Raw genomic sequence first — 27,355 nt, 5'->3', positions numbered from 1 at the left:
TGGTTTGTTGTGGTGTTTTGGTTGGGGTGGTGGTTTCACTTCATTTCAAGTCTCATCCACTTTTTTATATCAATGTTGGTGGCCTTTTTTGCAGATGTGTAGCACTGTGCAGTTTAGGTATTTGGATTTGTGAAGAACTAGTCCATGAGTCTCATCATCCTCAAATTAAGGAAGCTCTGAATGTAATTTGTGTTTCCTTAAAGGTAAAAACAAAAACAACTATTTACTGGAATATATTAATGTAGCATAGAATGCATGACTTGTTCTCCAAATATTTATTATATCTTGTGTCTTTATAGAATAAAACATTTATTAAATGTTACATTTTATTATTATTTATTAGTACATTATTTTCTTGATCCTGACTTTTTCCTTGAGTGGTCCTACTCTTGAATATAGGATATTGTGGTGATAACCTTTTTATCTCAACTTTTTATGTCCCTTAATTTGTAAGGTCACTTTTATTTTCCTAATCAGTATTTTTGTTACCTACTTTTCAATCCTTATTACTTTCTGAATTCTTGAGCTGTTCCATGATATGGCTTTATTATTCAAGTTAAATGCTCTATTTGTAACCAGAGTGAAATTTGTTAAAAAAAAAAAAAAATAAGCTAATTATTTGGAGTGTGAGTGAGTAAATTTTTTGCTTGTGAAACTATGCATGATATTATTTTTGTCTTAAAACTTGTAATATTGTATCTATATAGAATTATAAACATAAAAAGTACAAATATTACTTATTTGACAAATTTTTGTGTGAGTATGTACTATGTTTGGGGTACTATACTGGTCAGAGTGAGGGATATCAGAATGAAAAAAATTATAAATACTAGATTCAAAAGATTAATAATATGATGACTGGAAAGATTAAAATAAGAGTAATAAAACACAAAGCTGAGAGAACCAAATGAGTGGTGCATATAAAATGCTGATTGAGGTCAGAGGAAACAGAGATCACTTTAACTTGGGTGTTAGAGAAGACTTTGGAAATAGGAGACGTTTGGTCAGGGGTTGAAGAGTGGCATAGATGTGGCCATAAAAAGCTAAGCGTACAAGTTTGACTTTGTGCCATTAGGGCGTCATCTGAGAGCTTTAAGCATAGAGAATGTCAGCATCAGAGTAGTTCTTGAGAAGATTAATTTGAAAATATTGTGTATAGTTGATTGGAATGGGGAACAGATTGGAATGGAGAAAAGATTCAAAAGATTACAAGCTGTTGCAGAAATCCAGGTGAAGGAAAATGAAATAAAACTTTCATGGAGACAAACATTCAGAATCAAAAAGTTAATTGTGTTTTTGGAATGCATTGTGAATTCTTATTTTGCAGCTGTATATTTTTCTTAATAGTATTTTAATACAAAAATTTAGAATGAAAATAAGAAACAGATGAAATTTAAAGTTTTTCAGCAACTAATGCATTAATGAATAATTTGTTGTTATCATTACAGTTTACTAATAAAACAGTAGCCCATGTAGCTTGTAACATGCTTCACATGCTGGTTCATTATGTACCCAGACTTCAGATTTACCAACCAGATTCTCCCTTGAAAATTATTCAAGTAAGTATTTTAATTTATTTGTTATGACCCTGTTAAAAGACCTTTAGATTTGGATACCTTGAAAATTATTTAATAATTTTCTTTAAGTTTTGCATGGCTAAATAATGGCAACCCAGGCTGGGTTTTTTTTGTTTGTTTGAGATATCAAAGTTCATGACAGCACTTTTGTATTTTATGTTAGGAGACTGTGTTCTTGGTTTTAAATGCTGCATGCAAATTGATAATTGCCATCAACTTTATAAATGTATGTATTGCTTCATTTCCTCTCTTAGGTGAGAAAACATAGCATCCTTCCAGTTATCAAAATCAGGACATTATTTTGATTCATCCTTTTCCTTTCCTCTTTAGCTAATCATAGATGAAGTTTGTTTTTTCATTTTAATTTTGTGTCTCCTCTGCTTTCTGCAACACGTGACCTCCTATACTTCTTACAACACCTGACCTGTTTCTTTCTTTAGATGCTATTATAGCCTTCTGACTAGTCTCCTGGCTTCTGAGGTCTTCCCCTCCAAATCATCATTCACATTCGCATGACTTCTGTCACCTACCTTCAAAAAACAGAAATACTCAGCCCATCGTTTTAAAATCTTGTAGAGACTCCTTTCAGGTATTCTGTTGCCCACGTACCTGAGTCAGCTTACTATCTCCTAAACATACCTTGACTCTTCCTACCTGAAATGCTCTACTTCTCTTACCCTCCCCTCATCTTTCAGTGATTGGTTTAATACCATCTCCTCAAAAAATAAGAATCTTTATCTCTTTTCTCCAACCAGAGTTTTTCTTATTTTCATATTCTAATAAAATTTTTAGGAAATATAATTAATATTTATTAAGCACCTATTATGTAGCAGTCACTATACCAGTCACCTTTTCATAAGTTATCTCATTTAATTCTTTTTTTTTTTTTATGTTTTTTATTTATTTCTAGGAGAGAGGGAGAGAGACAGCATGAGCAGGGGAGGGTCAGAGAGAGAGGGAGTCACAGACTCTGAAACAGGCTCCAGGCTCTGAGCTGGCAGTCAGCACAGAGCCCGACGCGGGGCTCGAACCCACGAACCGTGAGATCATGACCTAAGCGAAAGTCGGACGCTCAACCGACTGAGCCACCCGGGCACCCCTATCTCATTTAATTCTTAAGTCTTTTGAGGTAGACTGTTATTTGCCCCCCACCACCTTTATTTAAGATGAGAGAACTGAGGATTTAAAAACTGTATGAAATCACAAGCTAGAAGGGTAAAAATAATTCAAACCCAAGTATGTAAGATTTTTAAGTCCAGGCTTTGCTGGCTCAACTATGTTGCCAGCCTGTATTTCAGCACTAAGTATATTTGTGTACAAATTCTAAAATGCCCTCTAAGACAAGGGCATTTTTCTTCTTTATTATTTTTTGTGCCTAGGGTGACTTTCATGTAGGATATGTTCAGTAGATATCTGTTGAGTTGAATATGGTTAGGAAGTTAGGTTTGAGAGTTAGACACTCCTGGTTTAACTAACCCCTGATTTGGCCATCTACTAACTGGGTAGCTATGAACAAGTTACTTAGCCCTCTAAACTCATGTTTTCCTTATCTTTACATTTGGGATAAAAATATCCAATAGCTTACATAGTTGCTCTGAAGACTAAATGAGAAAACATACGTAAAGCAACTTAGAACCTTTTGCCATAAAATTATGGGGCATTATTTTTAATAAATGTTGGCTGCAGCTATTATTATTATTATACAGAACCTGATAACTGGATGTGTGAATGTACAATACATGCTAGTTTTAAAACTTTTGAAGATTTTAACTTTTAAAATTGATTATTCTGTTTAAAAATTAAGGTCATTCTTTAAGCAGATTTTTTTTTTCGTTTAAAAGCCTGCAGATCTTTCCCTTATTTTCCTTATCAATTTATATATTAATATTCACCTAAGTACTTCTTAAGTATGCAGAATTTTTTCAGATTGCTTCATTATACATTATAATGGTCAATAGCTACAGATAAACTTGTAGAGTTATTATGTTCCACTTTTAGTTGAAGGGAGAAATGAAATCCCAGAATAGTGGAGCATTTCACCAATGTTTACCTGTTTGCATAGTTAAGAATAGAAGCCCAGCCAGTTCCAGTACCATTTTTAAGCAAGTGCATCTAATATACTAGATTCTATTAATGAGTAAAGCCTTTTACTGTGTGAAGTATATTTAGAGGAATTTTTCTACTTGATGCATTGAAGCAATAACTCATGAAAATATAATAACATACAATAAAAACAAACTTACCCCTATACATTTTTAACATGCACATAAAGAAGTTTAATGAGATCGAGAAATTTCCTGGGTAAATAACACTGTATGTGAATCTTTTGCCGCCTTTTAATAATTTTTTATTATTATTTTTTTGTATCAAATTTATTTATTACACTGCTTAGTGTATAATATATGTTAACTTAAAATGCCTCATTGTAAATTTTTTTTAAAGCGTATATGTATCTACCTACACACATATGTATACAGAAATGTCTGGAAGGACAAGAGAGTAGACTTCTTTTTCAAGTAAATTCTACACCCAACATGGGGCTTGAACTCCTAACCTCACTCAGATTAGGAGTCACATGCTCTCTCGACTAAGCCAGCCAGGCACCCTTAGAGTAGTTTTCTTTATTTTTTCCCCTCCAACTTATTGAGGAATAATTGACAAATATAATTGTATATATTTAAAGTATACAGTGAGGGGCACCTGGGTGACTCAGTCGGTTAAGCATCCAACTTCGGCCCAGGTCATGATCTTGCAACTTGTGAGTTCAAGCCCCATGTTGAGCTCTGTGCTGACAGCTTGAAGCCTGGAGCCTGCTTCGGATTCTGTGTCTCCCTCTCTGTCTCTCTCAAAAATAAACAGTAAAAAAAAAATTTTTTTAAAGTATACATTGTGATGATTTGACAATCGTGGAATGATTACCAAGGTCAAGATAATTAATACATCTGTTACCTCACGTAGTTAACTGTTTTCTGTTTTGTTTTTTATGGTGAAAACGCTTCAGGTCTACTCTCAGCAATTTCCAGAAATTCAATGTATGATTAACTATAATCACTATGTTGTACCTTAGATCCTCAGAACTTACTCTTTTTATAATAAAACTGAAAATTTATACCCTTTGACTATATTTCCCCATTGCCCTCTTCTCTTCCCAGCCTCTGGCCACCACTATTCTATTCTCTGTTTCTATGAAATCGGCTGTTTTTGTTTGCTTAGTTGGTTGGTGTTTTGTTTTGTTTTTTAAAGATTCCACATAAAAGTGATACCATACAGTATTTGTCTTTCTCTGGCTTATGTCCCTAATGATAATGCTCTCCTGTTTCATCTAGGTTGTCACAAATGGTAGGGTTTCCCTTTTTATGGCTGAACATTAATATTCCATTGTGTGTACATATACACAGATTTTTGTATTCATTTGTCCATTGAAGAACATTTAGATTGTTTCTGTATCTTTGCTATTGTGAGTAATGATGCAGTGAACATGGGTGTTCATGTATCTCTTTGAGTTACCAATTGCATTTCTTCAGATACACTCAGGAGAAGGGTTACTGGATCATATGGTAGTTCTGTTTTTAATATTCTGAGGAACTTCCATACTGTTTTCCATAAAGACTGTACCAGTTCAGATTCCTGCTGGCAGTGTATATCAGTTTTCTTATCTCCACATCCTTGCCAACAACAGTTATCTCCCATCTTTTCGGAAATAGCTGTTCTAACGATGTAAGATGTTATTTCATTGTGGTTTTGATTTGCATTTTCCTCGTGATTAGTGATATTGAGCACCTTTTTATATGCCTATTAACCATTTGAATGTCTTCTTTGGAAAAATGTTTATTCAGGTCCTTTGCCCATTTTAAAATTGGATTATTTGCTTTTTTGTTACTGGCTTGTATGAGCTCTTTATATATTTTATATTTTAAGCCCTTACCCAGAAACATGGTTTGCAAATATTTTCCCCCATTTCATTTGTTGCCTTTTCAATTTATTGTTTCCTTTGCTGTGCAGAAGCTCTTTAGTTTGATGTGGTCCTACTTGTTTATTTTAGCTCTTGGTGTCTATGCCGTTGTCTTATCCAAGAAATCAATGCCAAAATCAATGTGACTGTTTTCCCAGTATTTTATGGTTTTCTCTAGGAGTTTCAGTTTAAGTGTTTGGTCCATTTCATGTTAATTTTTGTGAGTGGTGTTATATAGGGGTCCAGTTTCATACTGGATATCCAATTTTCTTCTTTTTTTTTTTTTTAATTTTTTTTTTAATGTTTTATTTATTTCTAGGAGAGAGAGAGACAGCGTGAGCAGGGGAGGGTCAGAGAGAGAGGGAGTCACAGACTGAAACAGGCTCCAGGCTCCGAGCTGGCAGTCAGCACAAAGCCCGACGCGGGGCTCGAACCCACGAACCGCGAGATCATGACCTAAGCGAAAGTCGGACGCTTAACCGACTAAGCCACCCAGGCACCCCTGGATATCCAATTTTCTTAACACCATTTACTGAAGATACTATCCTTTCACCTCTTGGTGCCCTTGTCGAGGATTAGTTGACTGTAAATGCGTTGCTAGTGCCCATGTCCTATGCTCTCTATTCTGATCCATTGATGTGCCTGTTTTTATGTCAGTACCTTACTGTCAGTACTGTTCTGATTACTATAGCTTTATAATATAGCTCAAAATCAGGGAGTATGATGCCTGTAATTTTGTTGTTCCTCAAGAATACTCAGGTTCTTTGGGGTTTTCTGTGGTTCCATGCAAAATTTAGGATAGTTTCTTCCTTTTCTAAGAAAAATGCCATTGGAATTTTGATGGAGATTACATTGAATCTTTAGATCACTACGAAAAGTATGACCAATTAATCCAGTTCTTCCAGTCTGTAACATGGGATGTCTTTCCATTTTTTTGTGTCTTCTTCAGTTTTGTTCATCTGTGTTTTATAGTTTTCACTGTATAGATCTTTTACCTCCATGGTTATATTTATTTCTAAGTATCTCAATGATTTTGATGCTACTATAAATAGGATATCTTTCTTAATTTCTTTTTCTGATAGTTTATTGTTAGTGTATAGAATATTATATATTGATTTTGTATCCTGAAACTCTACTGAAATCATTTATTAGTTCTGAACTTTTTTGGTGGATGTTTAGGGTTTCCTGAATATAAGATGGTGTCATATACAAACAAATAATTTTACTTCTTTTCAGATTTGGTTGCCTTTTAATTCTTTTTCTTCCCTAATTGGTATGGTAGGACTTCAGGTATTATGCCAAATGGAAATCACAGTTGTGGGCATCCTTGTCTTATTCCTGACCTTAGAGGAAAAGCTTTTAACTTTTCACCATTGAGTATGATTTTAGCTGTGTGCTTGTCACATAAAGTCTTCATTATGTTGAAGTACGCTACCTCTATAACTAATTTGTTGAGCAGAATAGATTTCTTGGGTGATAAGATTGCAGGTGGTTTTTATAAATATGTTTGCTTATCTATATCTCTCATTTTTCTGTTAACATATATGTGTGTTTATATTGATTCATGAACTGAATTGGTAAGAAATAAATTTATAGTTGACAGTTCATATAATTTTGGTTCTATATACATGAGGATTTTATTAAAAAAATTTTTAATGTTTTATTTATTTCTGAGAGACAGAATGAGCAGGGGAGGGTCAGAGAGAGAGGGAGATACAGAATCTGAAACAGGCTCCAGGCTCTGAACTATCTGTCGGCACAGAGCCTGATGTGGGGCTCGAACCCACAAACCACGAGATCATGACCTGAGTCTAAGTCGGACTCTTAACCAACTGAGCCACCCAGGCGCCCCATATATATATATGAGGATTGAAAATGATTGATAGTTAAGTATACTTGAAAAGCTTACCTATTAAAAGTTACTTTGAAATAACAGTGTTAATGTATTTACAGTTTAAAAAATGTATTTAGGATAAACTTTTAGCAATAGATTTTGTATCACTTTATTTAGTGCTAACATTTAAGTTTTAAGATGTATCATTTAACATATTTTGAACTCTTTTTTTCCTTTGCTGACAGATCCTAATAGCCACTATTACCCATCTTTTGCCAAGCACAGAAGCTTCATCTTATGAAATGGATAAGAGGGTAATTTAAATTTTGTTTGATATTTAATATGTGTTTAGTAAAATCTTTATATTTTAAAGTTGAAAAGGTATATATTTACATGGTAAACAATTCATTTTGTGCTTAAAAATCACTATAATGTGAAATATATTTGTATATTAATTAACTGTAAATTATATTTTAGTTCAAATTTTAAGTTAATCATGATAATTTTATAAAGTCTTCTAATCTCAGGGTTTTGAGGAATGTTGGAGGACATTGTGTTCAATTATAACTATTTCACTTTATCCTGCCAAGTTATGGTCTTATTTATGCCTGAAAATCAGTAATTTTGAGGAATTCTTCAACTCTGAAGGCAGTCATACATCTTTATATAGCTGTTATTGGTAGAAAATAACAAAATTTACACTAAGGAGAATACATATAATAGAGATACAACACATAGAAGAAGGCATACCATCTGGCCACAGAAAGTTCTACAAGATTGAATTTACTCAGTAAATTCATTGTGAGACTTCTGTAATTATTTCAGGTATTGTATTTGTCAATCTAAAGTTTTTATTTGGTTTCTTTTCAAAGTTTCCATATCTTTCCTGAAATCTGCATTTCTTCATCAATTATATCTATCATTTAGACTTTTAACATTTTTTAATCATTTATATGTATTTTTTATTTTAGAGGTAATGTGAAGAGGAGAGAGGGAAGAGGGAAAAAGAGAGAGCATCTTTTTTTTTTTTTTTTTTTTTTTTTTTACAAATAGTTTATTGTCAAATTAGTTTCTACATAACACTCAGTGCTCATCCCCAAAGTGCCCTCCTTCATGCCCATCCCCCCCTCCCCCCCACATCCATCAGTCCTCAGTTTTTGTCAGCATTCAAGAGTCTCTCATGGTTTGCCTAAAAGAGAGAGCATCTTAAGCAGGCCCCCGACCTGGGGCTCAATCCCATGACCCTGGGATCATGTATATCATAATTATTATTATTTTTTTTAATATCATAATTATTTTAAAGTCCTTGTCTGCTGAAGTCATTATCTGGGTTATTTTTGAGTCTGCTTCTATTGAAATATTTTCCTCTTGACTATGGATTCCATTTTCCTATTCATGTCTGTTAGTTTTTTATTATATATTAGGCATAGTACATAATATGTCTTAGAGACTTCAGAGCTGTGCTGCCCAGGATAGTAACGACTAACCACATGTGACTTTAAATTTAAATAAAATTAAATTAAGTTTATATTAAAGGGGTAGCTGGGTGGCTCAGTTAGTTAAGCATCTGACTTTTGATTTCAGCTCAGGTCATGATCTCACTGTTGTAAGATCAGACCCCTCAGAGGGCTCCTTGCTGGGCATGTAGCCTGTTTGAGATTCTCTCCCTCTCCCTCTGACCCTTTCACACTTACCCGTATGCATATGAACTCTCACTCAAAAAAAAAAAAAGTAAATTAAATAAATAAATAAAAATAAATAAAATTTTAAAAGTTAATATTAAAAATTTAATTCCTTATTTGTGCTAGCCACATTTCAGGTGTTCAATAGACACATAGACAAATGCCATTTCCATCATTGCACGCTAGATTCTACTTATTTCCTCTGAAAATTGTTCTCTTCCTTTCCATTTTCACATCCCAGTCTTGCAGTTCTATTCTCCAGATCTCAGTGTCACCATCCTTTAATCATACAGTGTTGAAATTTCAAGTATGTTTTATTAATTAGGCTCTACCCATTAATTAAAGAACTCTGAAGATGTAACTATGTTTCAGACCTATTCTGTTATTTTCTTGTGTGCCTTGCATAACTTTTTAACTTTCAGTTTCTTCATGTTGTTCCTGTTGTCTTCTATATCTCTGATTTTATGAGTTTACCTCAGAAATTTTATTCTTCCTCTTCATAGTCAGTTTAAAATCCATTTGATCAGTTTAGCCCTTGCTAAATACATTCTTCCTCATCTTTAAAAGATACATATACTCCATTTTACCCAAGAGTTCTTCATTTTAGTGTCTTAGACTGGGTTTAAAATTTCAAATCTAGTTTGTGAACAGTATCTGGATAACTCATTACCCATTTCCTTCTAGATCAGCATTGTCTTCCACAGCCTAGCTATTAATACAAAAAATCTCCACTACTTAGTTTTTGTTTCTTGCCCTCTTAATTTATTAAATATTTTTTTATCACAAAGTATATGTGTGATATTCTGCTTGGAACTAATTAAGTAGACATATAAATAAGGTAATCTCTGCTCTCATGGATTTTAAAGATTAGAGCAGCAAGTGAGGCAATCCAGAATAATAAGGTCTTACTGTAAAAAGTAGAAAAATGTGTATGATACAGGGTAGGTTAGACGAGGAAGCAATGAACTATCAAAGCAGAAGGGCTTGTTAAGGGAAAACTCCTTAAAGATGATAGGGTTTTCTACATAAATGGAGACAATGATTGGAATCAAAGTGTTATTCCAGGTGGAGGGAATAGCATGTGTAAAATCATGTAGGTATAAAATGTATGGTATGGGGGCGCCTGGGTGGCTCAGTCGGTTAAGCATCCGAGTTCGGCTCAGGTAATGATCTCATGGTTCGTGGGTGTGAGCCCTGCATCAGGCTCTGCGCTGACAGCTCAGAACCTGAAGCCTGCTTCAGATTCTGTGTCTTTCTCTCTCTGTCCCTCCCTTGCTCACACTGTCTCTCTCGCTCTCTCAGAAATAAATTAAAAAAGGGGTGCCTGGGTGGCTTAGTCGGTTAAGCGTCTGACTTTCACTTAGGTCATGATCTCGCGGTTCGTGGGTTCGAGCCCCGCGTCGGGCTCTGTGCTGACTGCCAGCTCAGAGCCTGGAGCCTGTTTCAGTCTGTGACTCCCTCTCTCTCTGACCCTCCCCTGCTCACGCTGTCTCTTAGAAATAAATAAAAAACATTAAAAAAAAAAAAGAAATAAATTTAAAAAAAATGTGTGTTATGGGAGAACAATAGGCAATTACATATTATAGGATTTGAAGTGTATGGTTCAGAGAAGGGAAAGTAGGCATCAGAGATAGAGAAGGGTCAGGATATGAAGGCCCTTGGATGCCACACTAAGAACTTTGGACTTTTGTGAAAGTCCTTTTTTGAAAATGACCTTTTGGGGGCGCCTGGGTGGCTCAGTCAATTAAGCATCCAACTCTTGATTTTGGCTCAGGTCATGATCTCACAGTTGTGAGATTGAGCCTCACATCAGGCCCCGTGATGAGCGTGGAGCCTGCTTGGGATTCTCTCTCTCCCCTGGGTGACTTGGTCCGTTAAATGTGCAACTTCAGTTCAGGTCATGATCTCACAGTTCGTGAATATGAGCCCCAAGTCGGGCTCTGTGCTGACAGCTCAGAGCCTAGAGCCTGCTTTGGATTGTGTCTCTCCCTCTCTCTACCCCTCCCCCACTTACACTCTGCCTCCTTCCCTCCCTCCCTTCTCTCTGTCTGCCTCAAAAATAAATAAACATTAAAAAAATTGTTTTATTATTAAAAATTTTTTAATGTTTATTTCTGAGACAGAGACAAACAGAGCATGATTGTGGGAGGGGCAGAGAGGGAGACAGAATCTGAAGCAGGTTCCAGGCTCTGAGCTATCAGCACAGAGCCCAACTCGGGGCTCGAAGTCACAGACTGCAGGATCATGGCCTGAGCCAGTCAGATGGCTAGCTGACTGAGGCACCCAGGTACCCCCCAAAATTTTTTAAAGTGACTTTTTGGAAGGCTCATTAACATATAATGAAATACCAGATTTGTGAAAGATCACTTAAAAGTGTGAATGTTGACTTAAAAGAAATAATATGGTAATTATTATAATCATCAATGTAAGAATTGATGTCTTGAACTACGGCTAAGGAAATAAAGAGTAAAAATTCTCAAAGTGGAATCTACAACCAAAGTCTGCAGAAATCAAGAAAAAGAGCAGAGTTCCAGGACAAAGATGAATTTCCATTTTTATTGTATCGCATGTAAGGAATAATGCCCAGTAAATTGCAGCAGAGCAACTCTGTATGCCTAAAGTCGTAAATTTGAAGTTCTAAGCAAAATTATTGACATCATCAACACATGAATAGTATTAAACTATGGGAATGTGTGAGATCACTTAAAGAGATGTTCTAGAGTAAGAAAAGTTAGCAAAGTATAACACCTTGAAGAATAACAAAGAGTAGGCAAAGAGGGGGTCACCAAAATAGAGCCATAGAAGGATACTGAATTTTCTTCCTCCTGTGAATGTACCAAAGATACAGCTACATATGGAGCAATTCCCCCTGGAGAAATCCAGAAACTAGTTGAATGATCCTACACATCAGGCAACCGAAAAAATACCCACATCAAGATACATAAGAAATGCTGAGAATGTACTCTTGCAATAAACTCAACCCTTGACATAGCTCCATACGATCAGGAGAGAACTCCTGGCTTCTCTGAGGAGAGGGTTTATACCACAAATCTAGCACCCCAGTTTTTAAGTCTGCCTCTCCATGAATGGGCTCTCAGGTCACCTGCCTCTGAGAATCAACAGGGCTTATGACTGCCTGATGTGTAGGATCATTCAATTAGTTTCTGTCTGGACCCTCAGGCAGCAGCTGGGAAAGTATGCAGTCAGATCCTTTCCAGGGAAAGAATGGTGGAGGGTCCTTATTGCCTGCTACCTCTGTGCTGAACCCTGGGGGAATAGCCATACCAGGAGCTCATGCTCCTGTTAACAGGTGCTCTTTTGTTTCCCTAGAAAAGATTTGGTTGCATACTTTCCCAGCTGCTGCCTGAGGGTCTAGCTTCTAACCAGTCTTCATCTAGGTGCTGACTGAAGCCCATAAGAACCAGTGGACACTCCCCCTGTATTCTCTCCCTCTGACTGACTTCAACAAGAAAACCAGGTCTCCAGCTTCTCTCTAGAAGAAGCTTGTCAACACTACGTGAGCAGTTCCCAAAGCACCTATTTCTGGGAGCTGACAGAACTTGGCACTCATGAACCTTCTAGAAATGCACAAAACAGAGGTAGTTCTATTTGTACCAGCATTCCCAGTGACCCTTTCCTCTGGCTCAGCATAGAATGAGTAAGCAAAAATACCCAGCTCTCAATTTCTCTGATAGTGGCTAGACTGTATAACTAATGTCCCAACTTTCCCAGCTGCATCTTAAAAGTCAGGCTTCCAGTTAGCCTGCCTCCCAGTTAGCCTGGGAGCTGAAGGGAGAGGCAATTAGTAGTTCTTCAGGATCCTGGATACATATATTGGCATTTCCCACCCTTTTGGGACACAGCTTAGACAGTTACAGAGGTTTGAGGGGCACCTAAGAGCTTGAGCCAGTCTACTACCTTTCCCAATTAAAAAGTATCTTGTAGGAAGACACTTTGAGACCGTATAAATATCCTAACACTCATGAAGCCTTTACTAAGTAATTTTGTCAGCAATTGAAATGCATATCAGAATTAAATGTTATGTTAGCTCCAAATGGTGATTTCCTAATTCTGTCATTACTTTCACCTTCATTAGTTTTCTGTGATAAGGAAGAGACTTTTCTTATTCCCTATCCATCTTACCAGTGTGGAATCGTTATTCTTATTTTATGCAATGGATTGTAATCCTTTTTTTTTTTATTATTTTGAAGCTCAGAAGGTCCCAGACTTAACCAGTGGGAGTGCCCTTTAAAGTGGCTTCTTTGTCCTTTTGACATATCCTCATTATTCTTTCAGTATATCCTTAATTTCTGTCACCACAGAATTTTTCAGATTCACCTGTATTTTCTCTCCCCTAGTACTGGAATTAGCCATTTCTCCAAGGAACTCTGGTTCCATTGAGTAGAAATAGTATTTTGAAATAGATTTAGGAGCTAGGTGTCTACATTTTCATTGGATTGTCTTTTTTACCTAGGCCCGCTGACCATATAGAGCTAGAAGATAGATGAAATGTACACACACAAATATATATAATATGTATTTTATGTATAAATGTAATGTATGCATATGTATTTCTTTGTATGTATCAAAACACCATGAGGTTACCTTGACATCTCTGATTCTCACCCAGCACCACAAGGTTCAGTCTGTCCTCCCCCTTTACATATTTGTAATTACCAGCCCCAACAGTGAGAACCGAGTTCCCATTATCCACATTTATCCATAGTATAGTTACTTCTTGTGCAGTTATAGAAAAATAAAAGCAGTTTCAGAATATATTTATGCCTGTAGGTAGTTACCAAGAGAGTATATAGTTCAAAAGCTGTGTTTAAAAGTTATCTGGGTTCCTTCTCTCCTTAGCCTCACCTCAGTATGGTTATATCATTCATTTGAAATACAATTTAGGTCATTTTTTCAGTTTCTGTTCCATTTTAGATTTTTTTATCCCCATCCCTGTTGTTTTTATTTATTTATTTTTTGTTTATGGTATACCCAGTCTTTATTTTTACATAAATGAGCATATACATTTATATTTTCTCCTTGTTTGTTAAAAGATATCATATTCTAGATTATTCCTTGGTACCTTAGATTTTTTTACTTGCAGGATATCCTAGAAATTCACAATACATCAATTCATAAACATCTTCCATGTTCTTTTTTGTAGCTCTGTAGTGTTTGTACTCCATTATGTGAATGTACCATCGTTTATTCAGCTCACTCTCATAATCATAGCTGTACAGGTTATTTTCAGAATTTTGCAATTGCAAACAGTGCTGCAGTGACTCACTTTGTGCCTGTATATTTTTACATTATTTGAATGTGTCTTCAGGGTATATTCCTAGAAGTGGAATTGCTAGGTCAGAAGGCAAATGGATAGGTAATTATGTTAAATATTGGCATTCCCACAAGCAAAACTGTTAGTGTCTGTTTGCCTAGAGTCTCATCCACACAATGTGTCTTATTTTGAACATTTTGCCAATTCGATCCGGGAGCAGTGGCATCTTGGTGTAGTTTCCACTTAAAGTGAAGTTGAATATCCTCTCATATTTACTAATGGCCTTATTTTTTATTTTTGTGACTTGTCTATTCATATTTTCTTGCATCTTCGGTCAGATTTTGGTGTTTTTCCTTAAAATTTTTATCTACTAGGGATATTAGCTCTTAACTATGGTATATGCTACAAGTATTTTCTCCTTTTTTCCTCCATTTGTCTTTTGATTTTGTTTAGGGTGGGTTTTTGTTACTGTTTCTTGTTGGAGGGGATCACAGAAAAAAAATTGGTTTTTATGTAGTGGATATATCTTTCATTGTGTCTGAATTTACAGTCATAGACAGATAGCCTTTCACTGTACCATGGATAAAGAGGAATTTACCCATGTTTTCTTCTAGTACTTGTATGGTTTTGTTCTTTTTTTTTTTTTTTAATTTTTTTTTAAATGTTTTATTTATTTCTAGAAGAGAGAGAGAGGCAGCGTGAGCAGGGGAGGGTCAGAGAGAGAGGGAGTCACAGACTGAAACAGGCTCCAGGCTCTGAGCTGGCAGTCAGCACAGAGCCCGACGCGGGGCTCGAACCCACAAACCGCGAGATCATGACCAAAGTGAAAGTCGGACCTTAACGGACTAAGCCACCCAGGCGCCCCTGGTTTTGTTCTTTACATTGTTTATCCCTCATCCATTTGAAGTTTATTCTGTATGTTTTGAGATAGGGATTTAATTTTTGTTATTTTTCCAAATGGATAATCAGATTTAATAGTTTGGCTTTGCCCTTCAAAGTGAATATCAGTGTCTAAAATTATTTGGGTCTGTTTCTTCAGATTCCATACTAGCAGTTTTTAGACTCTTGGTGACAAGTTCTCTTTGATACTGTTAAGCATTATTGAGGATCTCAAGTAACTTTTATTCAAATGGATTATATAGGCATACCTTAGAAATATTTGGGTTTGGCTTCAAACTACCACAGTAAAGTGAATATCTCATTAAAGCAAGTAAAGTGAATTTTTTTTGTTTCTCCGCGCATATAAAAGTTATGTTTACACTGTAGTCCCGGGTTCCTGGGTGGCTCAGTCATTGAGCATCTGACTCTGAATTTTAGCTCAGGTCATGATCCCAGTGTCATGGGATTGAGCCCTGTGTTGGGCTTTACACTGAGCATGGAGCCCGCTTAAGATTCTCTCTCTCCTTACCCTCTGCTCCTCTCCCTTACTTGTGTTCTCTCTCTCTCAAATCATTAAAAAAAAAAAAAAAAAAACTGCCTTAAAAAAACACAACTGCACTATAGTCTATAGTCTATTAAGTGTGCAATAACAATATGTTCAAAAAACAATGTACATACCTTAATTTAAAAATACTTTATTGCTAAAAAATGCTAACTATCATCTGAGTTTTCAGTAAATTGTAATCTTTTTACTGGTGGAGGGTCTTGCCTTAGTGCTGATGGCTGATCAGGGTGATTGCTCCAGGTTGGGGCAGCTGTGGCAATATCTTAACAAAGGAAAGTAATGAAGTTTGCCACACTGATTGACTTTTTTCCCCACAATTTCTCTTGCATATGATGCTGTTTGATAGCACTTTACGCACAGTAGAATTTCTTTCAAAATTGGAGTCAGTCCTTTGAAACAGTGTTGCCATTTTATCAACTATGTTGATTTAATATTCTAAATCCTTTGTTGTAATTTCACATCTTCACCAGGAGTAGATTTCATCTCAGGAAACCATTCTCTTCATCCATGAGAGACTGCTCCTTATTCATTAAATTTTGATCAAGAGACTGTAGCAGTCCAGTCGAATCTATAGGCTCCACTTCTAATTCTAGTTCTCTTGCCATTTCTACCAATTCTGCAGTTACTTTCTCCACAGAAATCTTCAACCTCTCAAAGTCATCCATGAAATTTGGAATCAGTTCTTCCATACTCCTGTTAATGTTGATATTTTGACCAGTTCTCATGAATTGTGAGAACCTTATGGCATCTAGAAGGTATTCAATTTACTTTACCCAGATCCTTCAGACAAATCACTATCTGTGGCAGCTGTAACCTTATGAAATCTATTTCTTAAATAACAAGACCCGAAAGTCAGAATTTCTCCTTGATCCAGAGACTGCAGAATAGATGATGTTTTAGCAGGCATGGAAACAACATTAACGTCATTGTGCAGCTCCATCAGAGCTCTTGGACTTAAAATGTTCAGTAAACCGTATTGTAAACAGGTGTGATATTATCCAGGCTTTGCTGTTCCATATATAGAGTACAGGCCAAATAAATTTAGCATAATTCTTAAGGGCCCAAGAATTTTTGGAATGGTAAATGAACACTGGCCTCAACTTAAAGCCACTAGCTGCATTAGCCCCCACCAAAAGAGGCAGCCTCTCCTTTGACGTTTTGAAGCTAGACATAGACTTCCCTCTAACTGTGAAAGTCCTAGGTGCATCTTCTTCAAATAGAAGGCCATTTTGTCTACATTGAAAATCTGTTGTTTAGTGTAGCTACTTGCGTTAGTTTCCTTGGCTACATCTTCTGGATAACTTATTGTAGCCTCTGTATCACCATTTGGTGCCTCACCTTGCACTGTTAGGTTATATAGATAACTTTTTTGTTTGTTTGTTTTGAACGATGAAAATTTATTATTATATAGTTCTGAAGGTGAGAAGTCCAACACAGATCTCACTGGAATAAAAATCAGTATGTCGGCAAAGTTGTATTCCTTTCTGTAAGGTTCTAGTGGAGAATCTGCTTTCTTTTCTTTTCCAGCTGTCAATGGCCACATACATTTATCGGTTTGGGCCTCCTTCTATCTTCAAAGCCAGCCATACTGCATCTCTCTGATCACCCTGAAGTCACAGCTCTCTCTGACTGTGACCTGAACTGAGAACCAGTTTTTCAAGGACTCCTAAAATTAAATGGGGCCCCTTTGGATAATCTAATATAATCTCCCATCTCAAGATAATTAATCATATCTGCAAGGTATCTTGTTCCTTATAAGGTAACATGTTACAGGTTCCAGTGACTAAAATGTGGGCAAATACAAGGGTCCATGATACTGCCTACCACTGTCTACCTTCTGCCCCCAAAGATTCACATTCTTTCACATACAAAGTATATTCACCTGATCATAGCATTTTAAAAAATGTCAACCCATTAATTACATCACCGACTAAGAATTCAAAATCTTACCTAAATCTCATTAGCTCAGAATTCTAAAAACCTATCATGTAAATCATCAAAAAGAGATATGAGTGATGCTCTGGGAATAATCCTTTCTGGGGCCTCCTCTCCATCTATGGATTTACGTAACTAAGGAGACAAGTTATCTGCTCCTAAAATACGGTGGCAGGGCCAACCTAAGACAAGTTATAGAAATTCTTGGAAAGTCAAAAATAGAAGGAAGAAGTGTTCTGGGTTACAAGAAATTTCAAAATCCAGGTGGAAAAATTCCACTAGATTTGAAATCCTGGGATTACTCCGAGGTGCCTCACTACTTGGGTTCTCACTTCTGCCCTCTAAGGTGTCCTCCATTTCTTATGAATCGTAGTGTATGTTTTGCATCTCGGGTATCTTATCAGCCAACTTGATTTAGTATTGTAGTCTCTCTAGTCCTTTCATTTCCTAGCCAGCAGTGTTTCTACTGGTTAAAATTCTGAAGACTCTTGTGGGTCTCCTGCGCATGTTATGATGTGCACTCCATTAGACAAGATCTTCCACAGATCTTTCCAAGATAATCCCATCTCTATTTTTGGCTTTTGTAGAGATGGCCTAAGGATAATGCTAAAGCTTTCTAGATGCTCTCCATTTAGATTGAGATGTTATATGTGAGACATACTTTAATCTCCTCAAAGAGCCATTGATTAGTATGAATAAATACTATGATGTTTTTACTTTTCTGAGGTATTAGAAAGTGGTACAGCCCCCATGCTTGGCTTTTTCCTCTGGACCATGATTTACTAATGGTGAATCTCTTAATTTTAGTGATATTTTTTCAGTCTGAATAGTCTGAGAATTTCCAAAATCATCCAAGACTTTATGTTTATTTGTTTTTGTCTTTAAAATAGTTGTTGCTTAATTTATCTCTCTTTTCTACCATTTTGCTATAAGCAGCAAGAATCTAGGCTTCATCTTCAACATTCTGCTTATAAATTGTACAGTTAAATGCACAATTTCATCATTTACCAGCTCTACTCTCCACATGTATGAAGAACCAATTCTGCTAAGAATTCTNTTTTATTTATTTCTAGGAGAGAGAGAGAGAGACAGCGTGAGCAGGGGAGGGTCAGAGAGAGAGGGAGTCACAGACTGAAACAGGCTCCAGGCTCTGAGCTGGCAGTCAGCACAGAGCCCGACGTGGGGCTCGAACCCATGAACCGCGAGATCATGACCTAAGCGAAAGTCGGACGCTTAACCGACTAAGCCACCCAGGCGCCCCTGTTTTGCTTTCTTATAATTCATTTATTCACTAGAGTAGCACTTTTAATTTCCTTCAAAAACTTTTCCCTTGTATTCACAACTTGGCTGTTTGGCACAAGAAGCCTAGCCCTCAGCTTGTCTTCACTTTAGACATGCCTTCCTCACTAAACTTAATTTCTAGCTTTTGACTAAGTAAACGTCACGTGACTCTTCCTTTTACTTTAACACTTAGAGGACATTGTAGGTTATTAATTGTCCTAATTTGAGCATTGTTGCATCTCAGGCAATACAGCGGCCTGAGGAGAGGGAGAGAGATGGGGAAAGAGCTGAAAATGGAGGAATCAGAACACAGTGTTTACTGATTAAGTGTACTGACTTACATGGACACAGTTTGCAGCACCCCAAAACAATTACAGTAATAACTTCAAAGGTCACAGATCACCATAACAAATACAACAATAATAAAAATGGAAAAGTTAGGAATACTGTTGAGAATTATCAGAATGTGACACAGAGACACAAAGTGAACAAATGCTGTAAGAAAATGGTACTTCTACACTTGCTCAAGACAGGGTTGCCACAAACCTTCAATTTGTAAAAAACATAGTACCTCTGAAGTGCTGTAAAGTGAGGCACAGTAAAACAAAGTATGCCTGTATTTAGTCCACTTGGTCTGTCTTTGACTGAGTGGTGTGTTTCCTAAATGTTTCTATATTTCTTTGCATCTGTTGTAGTTTTTGCTTTATAAAGATAGTCACTGTGTTATTTGATACATAGATACCCATAAATCTTCATTTCATTTGAATTGTAGCTTTTAACATGAATGCTTCTTGGTTTGAATTCTAATTTGCATATTGCATTATCTGTGTTTCTTTGTCCACAAGATATATTTCCTTTGTTCTATTTTTTAAGTTCCTTTGGTATTCAGGAAACTTTATACTTTGCTCATGTGGTTACATTTCTATGTATGCCTTTTTAAAATACTTTTATTCCCTTGCTTTCTCAATTAACCTCTTATTTTTTAAAACACCTTTTGTGAGATGTGTGATTATTTAATGGTATCCTTTATCTCTTATCACATATAGGTTAATAAATGAGCTTATTTTACTTTTCCTCTCTCTTCACCTCCATTTAGTTACTTTATTTCTACATTTAACATAGAGGATAAGTCATATAATAAATGATTCTTCCATGCTCATCTCTATCTTTATTCTTTTGGTCTTCACTTTGTAACTACATATATCAAATACTCACCGTTCTTTTTGCTGAAGTTCCTCAGTCAACTATTTGGTTTGTTGAAATTCATCTTTATTCTTCAGGACAGGCCTGTGAATACAGAACTCCCTGAGGGCTGGTATATTTAAAGCTTTTTTTTGTAACCTTGATACTTGAGAAACCTCTTGGCTAGATATAAAATCCTTAGATTCACATTTACTTTCCTTGAAATTGTTTCTTTTTTTTTTTTTTTAATGTTGCCTTGCTTTGTGTATTGTTTTTGAGAAGTCTGATGCCTGTTTTATTCTCTTGGCCTTCTAAATTATTTCATCTTTTTTTTCCAGGAAGCCCTAAGGATATCTTTTTTCTTTATGTTTGAAGTCTTACTTTTAAGGTTTTGCCAGGATATGTGTTAGAGTTGATTATTTCAAGTCAATTTGTCCTGGCTTCTGGTGAACCTTTTTAATATGTGTATTTCCAGAGACTCCAAATATGTAAATTGGATATTCTTTTTCTGTCTTCTATCTCAATCATTTTTTCTCTGATGCTTTTTATCTTATTTTAAATCTGACTTTTATTCATTTAATTGGTTCCCTGCTGTTCTTCAAAGCCCCATATTAAATTTTGTTTTTGTTTTTTCAAATTTATTCTTCTTTATACATCTTATAAGCTAGGCTTCATTTTTTTTTTTTTTTTTTTTTACAAATAGTTTATTGTCAAATTAGTTTCTACATAACACTCAGTGCTCATCCCCAAAGTGCCCTCCTCCATGCCCATCCCCCCTCCCCCCCACATCCATCAGTCCTCAGTTTTTGTCAGCATTCAAGAGTCTCTCATGGTTTGCCTCTCTCCCTTTCCCCCACCATTTCCGCCCTTCTTCTCCCCCTTGTTCCTCCGTCAAGTTCCTCCTAGTCCTCCTATACGTGCAAACATATGGTATTTGTCCTTCTCTGCCTGACTTATTTCGCTCAGCATAACACCCTCAAGGTCCATCCATGTTGCTACACATGGCCAGATTTCATTCTTTCTCATTGCCATGTAGTATTCCATGGTATAGATAAACCACATCTTCTTGATCCATTCATCTGTTGATGGACACTTAGGCTCTTTCCATGTTTTAGCTATTGTGGAGAGTGCTGCTGTGAACATTGGGGTACATGTGCTCCTATGCCTCAGCATTTCTGTATCCCTTGGGTAAATTCCTAGCAGTGCTATTGCTGGGTCATAAGGGAGTTCTATTGTTAGTTTCCTGAGGAACCTCCACACTGTTTTCCAGAGGGGCTGTACCAGTTTACATTCCCACCAACAGTGCAGGAGGGTGCTAGGCTTCATTTTTAATATGCTTTTATCCTTTTACTTCTTTTTCCTGACATGAAACAATTCTTCCTTTCTTGGTCTATTTCTTACTAGTTTTTAATTTCTGATTTAATATGGGGTTTTCTTTGTCCTCCATATCTAAATGCTATTCCTTGTTGGGATGAGCACTGGGTGTTGTATGTAAATAATGAATCATGGGAATCTGTTCCTGAAGCCAAGAGCACCCTGTATACACTGTATGTTGGCTAACTTTATTTAAAAAAATAAAATAAGTGCTTTTTGATAATATCTAATTTAGATTAGACTGTTGTGTTATAGTTTTATTCTGCTTCATAGTTGGGTTTTTTGAGCAGGAGTTTCATCATTTGAATTGTTTAGATTCTCATTTTTTGTTTTCTTTTTATAGTAGTTTTATATAGATGAAGACTGCTTCTGCATTTCTCTGAACAGGGCAGGTGGCTTGGGGTATTTTATAATATTCCTACTTCACGATATTCCTCATCTGGTGATTTGACAAAGTTTACGGTCTTTATTGTCTTTTTAAGGAGAGGAATTGTAGGTCCATCATTTATTGGATGATGCTTTTTAAAGAGGAGAGAAATTATAGCCCCATCAATTTTTTAAATTTATTTAAGTCTGCAGGAGCCTACATTTCTCTTCTGCTTTTTCTTTTTACTACATGTTTTCCACAGGATGTCTCCCTATTCCTTCTTAACATTCTTCTCTCCAAAGCATTACCTTTCCTGTGTGTACTTTTAAGTGTTTTTTCCTACTCAGTATCTACCTACCAGTACACTTTTTCAGTATTCTCACATGTAAGGTAACTTCTTGTTTCTGGCTTGGTTTTTAGGTTCATACCTGGTTCTTGCCTCTCTTTTATAATTTTTCCTGAACTGTCCTTGCTCTTCATGAAATTTTTTAATGGGAGAATGAGAAAAAGCTTGCTGGGTTTTGCTATATTTTCTCCTTACAGATAATTTGAAGTCTGGATATTCTGTTTTCTGGTTATATTGAGGATGTCAAGTTTTTGATATTTTATTGGTTCTTTTTGTTCTTTAAAAGGAATGTAGAAGTATTTTTAATATATGTGAACTCGAACCTTTCATTTTTGATCTATTCCTTGAACAGTTTTAAATAAGTCAACCTAATTGATGTCTGTTCTGTTTTAGGCTCAGTGTTTTTATACAAATTTCAAATAATTTTGGTAGTCCTGTTTGATTATACTTAAGGTTCCATTGTGCAGGCTCTAAAATATAAGGAAGAAACTCACAATAATGTTCATATACAATATTTTAAAATCAGATCTAAGTAAATATTCATGGTAGAATTAGGATTCATTTTATTCCTGAAATAAATTTTGGAAGACAAAAAATAAGTTGGTGAATTTCTATTAAAAGTAAAGCTCTTATTTTATGAGTTTACAGTCATAATCACCTTTTTTGTTGTTGTTACAGTTGGTTGTGTCCTTACTTCTGTGCCTACTGGACTGGATCATGGCCTTACCTCTAAAGACACTGCTCCAACCAGTCCATGCTACAGGAGCAGAAAATGATAAAATAGAAAAGTCTGTCCTCAATTGCATTTATAAGGTAAACATATTTGCTTTATTATTTGGTAACCAACAGTTTTTAAAACCTAAAGAAGTAACATTTCTTGGTATTACATTTGTATGTTTTTAGAGCTAGATATTTTCTAAGAACATAGATATATCGTATTGTACCTAAGGATAATTAAAACTTCTTCCTACAAGATACTGTTGTTTTATTCCAGATTCTGAAAGGAGTCAAATACTTATTGAATGTGAGAATCATTAGTTAAATTTACTCATTCTTCTTTTTAAGAGGTATTAAGTTTTACCTTGATTGAAGAACTAAGTTTTAAAATATTTAAAAACATTTTCAAGCTCTTGTATTAACAGTTGTCATTTTTCTCCATTTATCTTTATTTATTTATCTTCACTGAAAAGGAAAACTGTTTTCCCTCATACTTCTAGGTATTACATGGGTGTGTTTATGGAGCTCAGTGTTTTAGCAATCCAAGGTATTTTCCAATGAGCCTCTCTGACTTGGCATCTGTAGATTATGACCCTTTTATGCATTTGGAAAGTCTGAAAGAGCCTGAACCTCTACATTCTCCAGATTCGGAACGATCTTCTAAACTTCAGCCAGTGACAGAAGGTAAAAGGAATTCACTTCAGGACGGTATTATTTCTTGGGTTCTCTCAAAGTATGATTTGTGAGGCCATAGGTAAAAATAATGGAGATGAGTATATCTTTGTAGTTCTTTATCTCACCATGTATATTCTAGCAAAGTTCAGTTTTAAAGAAATAACTTCAGAAACACAGTTACTAAAATTATATGTGATGACACTCCCTTTATACTTCTTGTGAAGTTATTCTGATAAGGTTTTTTAATATATTTTACTTTATACATCTATAATGGAAAAAGAAATTTAGCTTTGGAGTCTAACAAATGTGGTATTGAATTTTGACTCTCATATACTAGCTGAGTGACTATATCTGTTTCCTTATTTATAAAATGGGGCTAATAATATTCATTCCCTCATGGTTGTTTTGAGTACCGAATAAGATAATATGTGTAAAACCCTTTGTGCAGTTCTTGGTAGGTAGTGAACTCAGTAACATTTTTTTTAAGCCACATTGTTTCTACATTCAGAGACTTTACTTTTTGATATAAAAGAAAAATGTAAATAAATAACCTTTAAATATGAGTATAAAAATAAAAGTACATTTAAGATACAGAAATAGCCTAGAGGAACCCAATAATTACTGAAGGGTTTTAAGAAGGTTATATACATGAGAAAATTAGTATTAGAAGTTTTTTTAAAATATAATTTATTGTCAAATTGGCTTCCATACGACACCCAGTGCTCATCTCAACAAGTCCCTTCCTCAGTGCCCATCACCTGCTTTCCCTTCTCCCTCATCTCCCATCAACCCTCAGTTTGTTCTCTGTATTTAAGAGTCTCGTATGGTTTACCTCCCTTCCTCTCCTTTTGTAACTTTTTCCCTCCTTTCTCTCCCCCATTGTCTTCTGTTAAGTTTCTCAAGATGCACATATGGTATCTGTCTGTCTTTCCTAAGAGCAGTTTGAAAGTAGTATTTTATGGAGTTGGCAAATTATGGCCCATGCCCGCTACCTGTTTCTGTAAATAAAGTTTTATTGAGAAACATCCATGCTTTCATTTATGTATCATTATGGCTGTTTTTGTGCAAAAATGGTAGTGTTGAATAGTTGCAAAAAAGTTCATGTGGTCCAGAAAGCTGAAAGTATTTACTATCTGCCCCTTACAGAAAAAGTTTGCTAATCTCTAGTATGTTAGATTGATTTTAGGAAAGTTAAGCTAGGAGCAGAGAGACCAATCATGAAGCTATTGCAATAGGCCTGGCAAGAATTGCTAAAGGTCTAAATTGGTTAGATCTCTCCCAAAGTAGACCAAGAATATGAGTAAGGTTAGAGGTTTGGGAGGGAAAATGAGGTGGGCTGTATTGGAAATGGTTTAGTTTGGGATGCCTATCGGATATCCATATGAAGACCACTAGTGGGCAGTTTGTTGTATATGCAGATCTCAATCATAGCAGAGAGGTCTTTGTTAGGAATTATATTTATGTTTATGCACGTGCGCACGTGTGTGTGTGTGTGTACACGCACGTGTGTGTGTGTGTTCTGCAAAGAAAAAGTTGGAAAGAAAGGAAAACTGGGAGAGAGTAATTTCTCAGAAACAAAAGCAGGAGAAAGATATTTGAAAGTTTGGGCAATGGTATTAAATGATAGGTCAGATACAGAAAGACTGAAAAATATGTCTGCTTTAGTTTGAGCAGAGAAATAGGAGGGAGAAGTGGATGGTTGTGGGTTGAAGAGCAAAGAAGTGTTAAAGAAATAGAGCTATTTGTCAAAAATACTCTTTAAAGCTGGACTGTGTAAAAAATAAGTGATAAGACAGTAGGTAAGCTAAAAAAAAAAAAATGATTCAGGGATAAAGGAGTTCTAAGGATGAAGAGAGTTGAACTTCATTATAAACTGAGAAAGGAGATGAGAAGGGGATCATTAGTAGGGTGAAGTTCCTGAAGGGTTAGCTAGAAATTGTAGATTGATATTAGCCCTTATTCTGACCCAGAAAGAAAAAGAAGATGGAAGTAAATTAAGGGGATTAGCAGAAGTTATTGAGAATCCAGCAGAAAAATGGAAACCACGAAGTTTTGGTTATGCCAGCCAGCATTCAGTAAGGTGGTTGTGGCAGAATACTTGGAAACTGTGGCTTTCAGAATGTTGGCATATGGTTTAGCCATGGAACCTAGGCTTGGTGAGGGTCAAATTGATGCTAGGAAATGGCTAATAAGTTGAAAGAAAATGGAATGATTCATTGAACCAGAAAGTAAATGTTGGTAATAAGTTAGAACTGTGATTCTCAGCCTTGGTTGCACAGTAAAATACTGCTGCTCTGTTCCCATCCATAGAGATTTTGATATATTGATTTGGGATTTCTAGGATTTTTTAAAGCTTTGCAGGTGATTGATATGCAGCTGAGGTTGAGAATCACTAGGAGCATCAGTATGTTAGGACAGTAGTTTTCAAAATGAGTTTTTAAGCAGTGGAACCCCTTCAAATAACTTTTGTAAACCTTGTAAAAAGTATAGCTGCAGCAGGGTGGAGGCCTGGGATCCTTCTGACTTCTCTTCTGCCCACCTCCTAACAGCCCTCTCCAAGGGCTCTGCAAAACAGAACAGGAAAATTACTAGACTAGGATACTGCGGTCAAAGAGTAAGCTATTAAGTAAGAGTTTGATTTTTATTTAATTAAAAAAAAATTTTTAATGTTTATTTTGAGAGAGAAAGAGTATGCAAACTAGGTAGGGACAGAGAGGAAAGAGAGAGAATCCCAAGCAGGCTCCACATTGTCACCGCAGAGCCCGATGTAGGGCTTGAACTCCCTAACTGTGAGATCATGACATGAGCCGAAACCAAGAGTCAGACACTTAACTGACTAAGCCCTCAAAGAGTTTGATTTTTTTAAAGGTGGAATAGTTATAAATGTTATAAGACATCTAAGATGTGGCCATAATAATGGATTGGTGACAGAATGCAAATGAAGATCTGAAGTTACACGTCAAAGAAATAGGGCTAGGGTTTGGGATTGACCACAAATTGCTAATAGTTTCTTTAAAACACAAATACAGTTGAACTATGCAGGTCCACTGACACATGGATTTTTTTTTTTTTTTACTATAAATATATTTTTTCTTCTTAATGATTTTCTTTTCTCTAGCTTACTTTATTATAAGAATATATTTAATACATATAACATTCAAAATGTGTGCTAATCAACTGCTTATGTTGTTGGTATAGCTTTCTATGAACAGTAGGCTATTGGTAGTTAGGTTTGGGAGAAGTAAAAAGTTAAAACATGGATTTTTTACTACATGGGGGGGGATCAGTACCCTAATCCCCATATTTTTCAAGGGTCAGCTGTATATGGAACTGAAATAGGAAAATAAGATTTACATCAAAGCTCAAATATAGTAGAGATATACTGGGAAGCATAGTATAGCAAAATAATTTAGACCATAGTTGATATATAGACAGCTTTATATATTAAATTCTTAGATTTGATATAGTAAAACAGTGTTTATTTTACTTAAAAACAAAGTTATTTGGAAAGATGAGTTGCTTTTTGCATTTTTCTCAAAAGGGTAAAATGATAAAGCTTGATTGAGGACAATATAGCACATTTGTTAAACAGTGAAATAAGTAGTTTACTTACGTAAAGGGAGTTTTTAATGTATTGCAGACAAAATTTACTGTACCATTAACAGTTACAGTAAAAGACACAAAGGTAAAGATTTATTTAAGTAGATGAGCTTT

The 27,355-nt window shown here is 35.7% G+C and overlaps 1 protein-coding gene across 8 annotated transcripts in view; it reads left to right on the top strand.

Moving 5' to 3' along the window:
• RALGAPA1 (Ral GTPase activating protein catalytic subunit alpha 1) overlaps positions 1 to 27,355 on the top strand; it is a 259,277-nt gene that overhangs the window by 141,279 nt on the left and 90,643 nt on the right. For all 8 annotated transcript variants that reach the window (XM_039257004.1, XM_039257003.1, XM_039256998.1 and 5 more), the window contains 5 exons: positions 95 to 203; positions 1,449 to 1,559; positions 7,609 to 7,677; positions 22,928 to 23,062; positions 23,467 to 23,650. In XM_039257004.1, coding sequence (XP_039112935.1) covers positions 95 to 203; positions 1,449 to 1,559; positions 7,609 to 7,677; positions 22,928 to 23,062; positions 23,467 to 23,650 — 608 coding nt within the window. The remainder of the gene's footprint in view (positions 1 to 94; positions 204 to 1,448; positions 1,560 to 7,608; positions 7,678 to 22,927; positions 23,063 to 23,466; positions 23,651 to 27,355) is intronic.

Source organism: Hyaena hyaena, unplaced genomic scaffold, assembly GCF_003009895.1.
Source record: "Hyaena hyaena isolate Hyena2069 unplaced genomic scaffold, ASM300989v1 scaffold_599, whole genome shotgun sequence".
Taxonomy (NCBI): Eukaryota; Metazoa; Chordata; class Mammalia; order Carnivora; family Hyaenidae; genus Hyaena; species Hyaena hyaena.
This window is presented reverse-complemented; position numbering and strand designations above follow the sequence as displayed.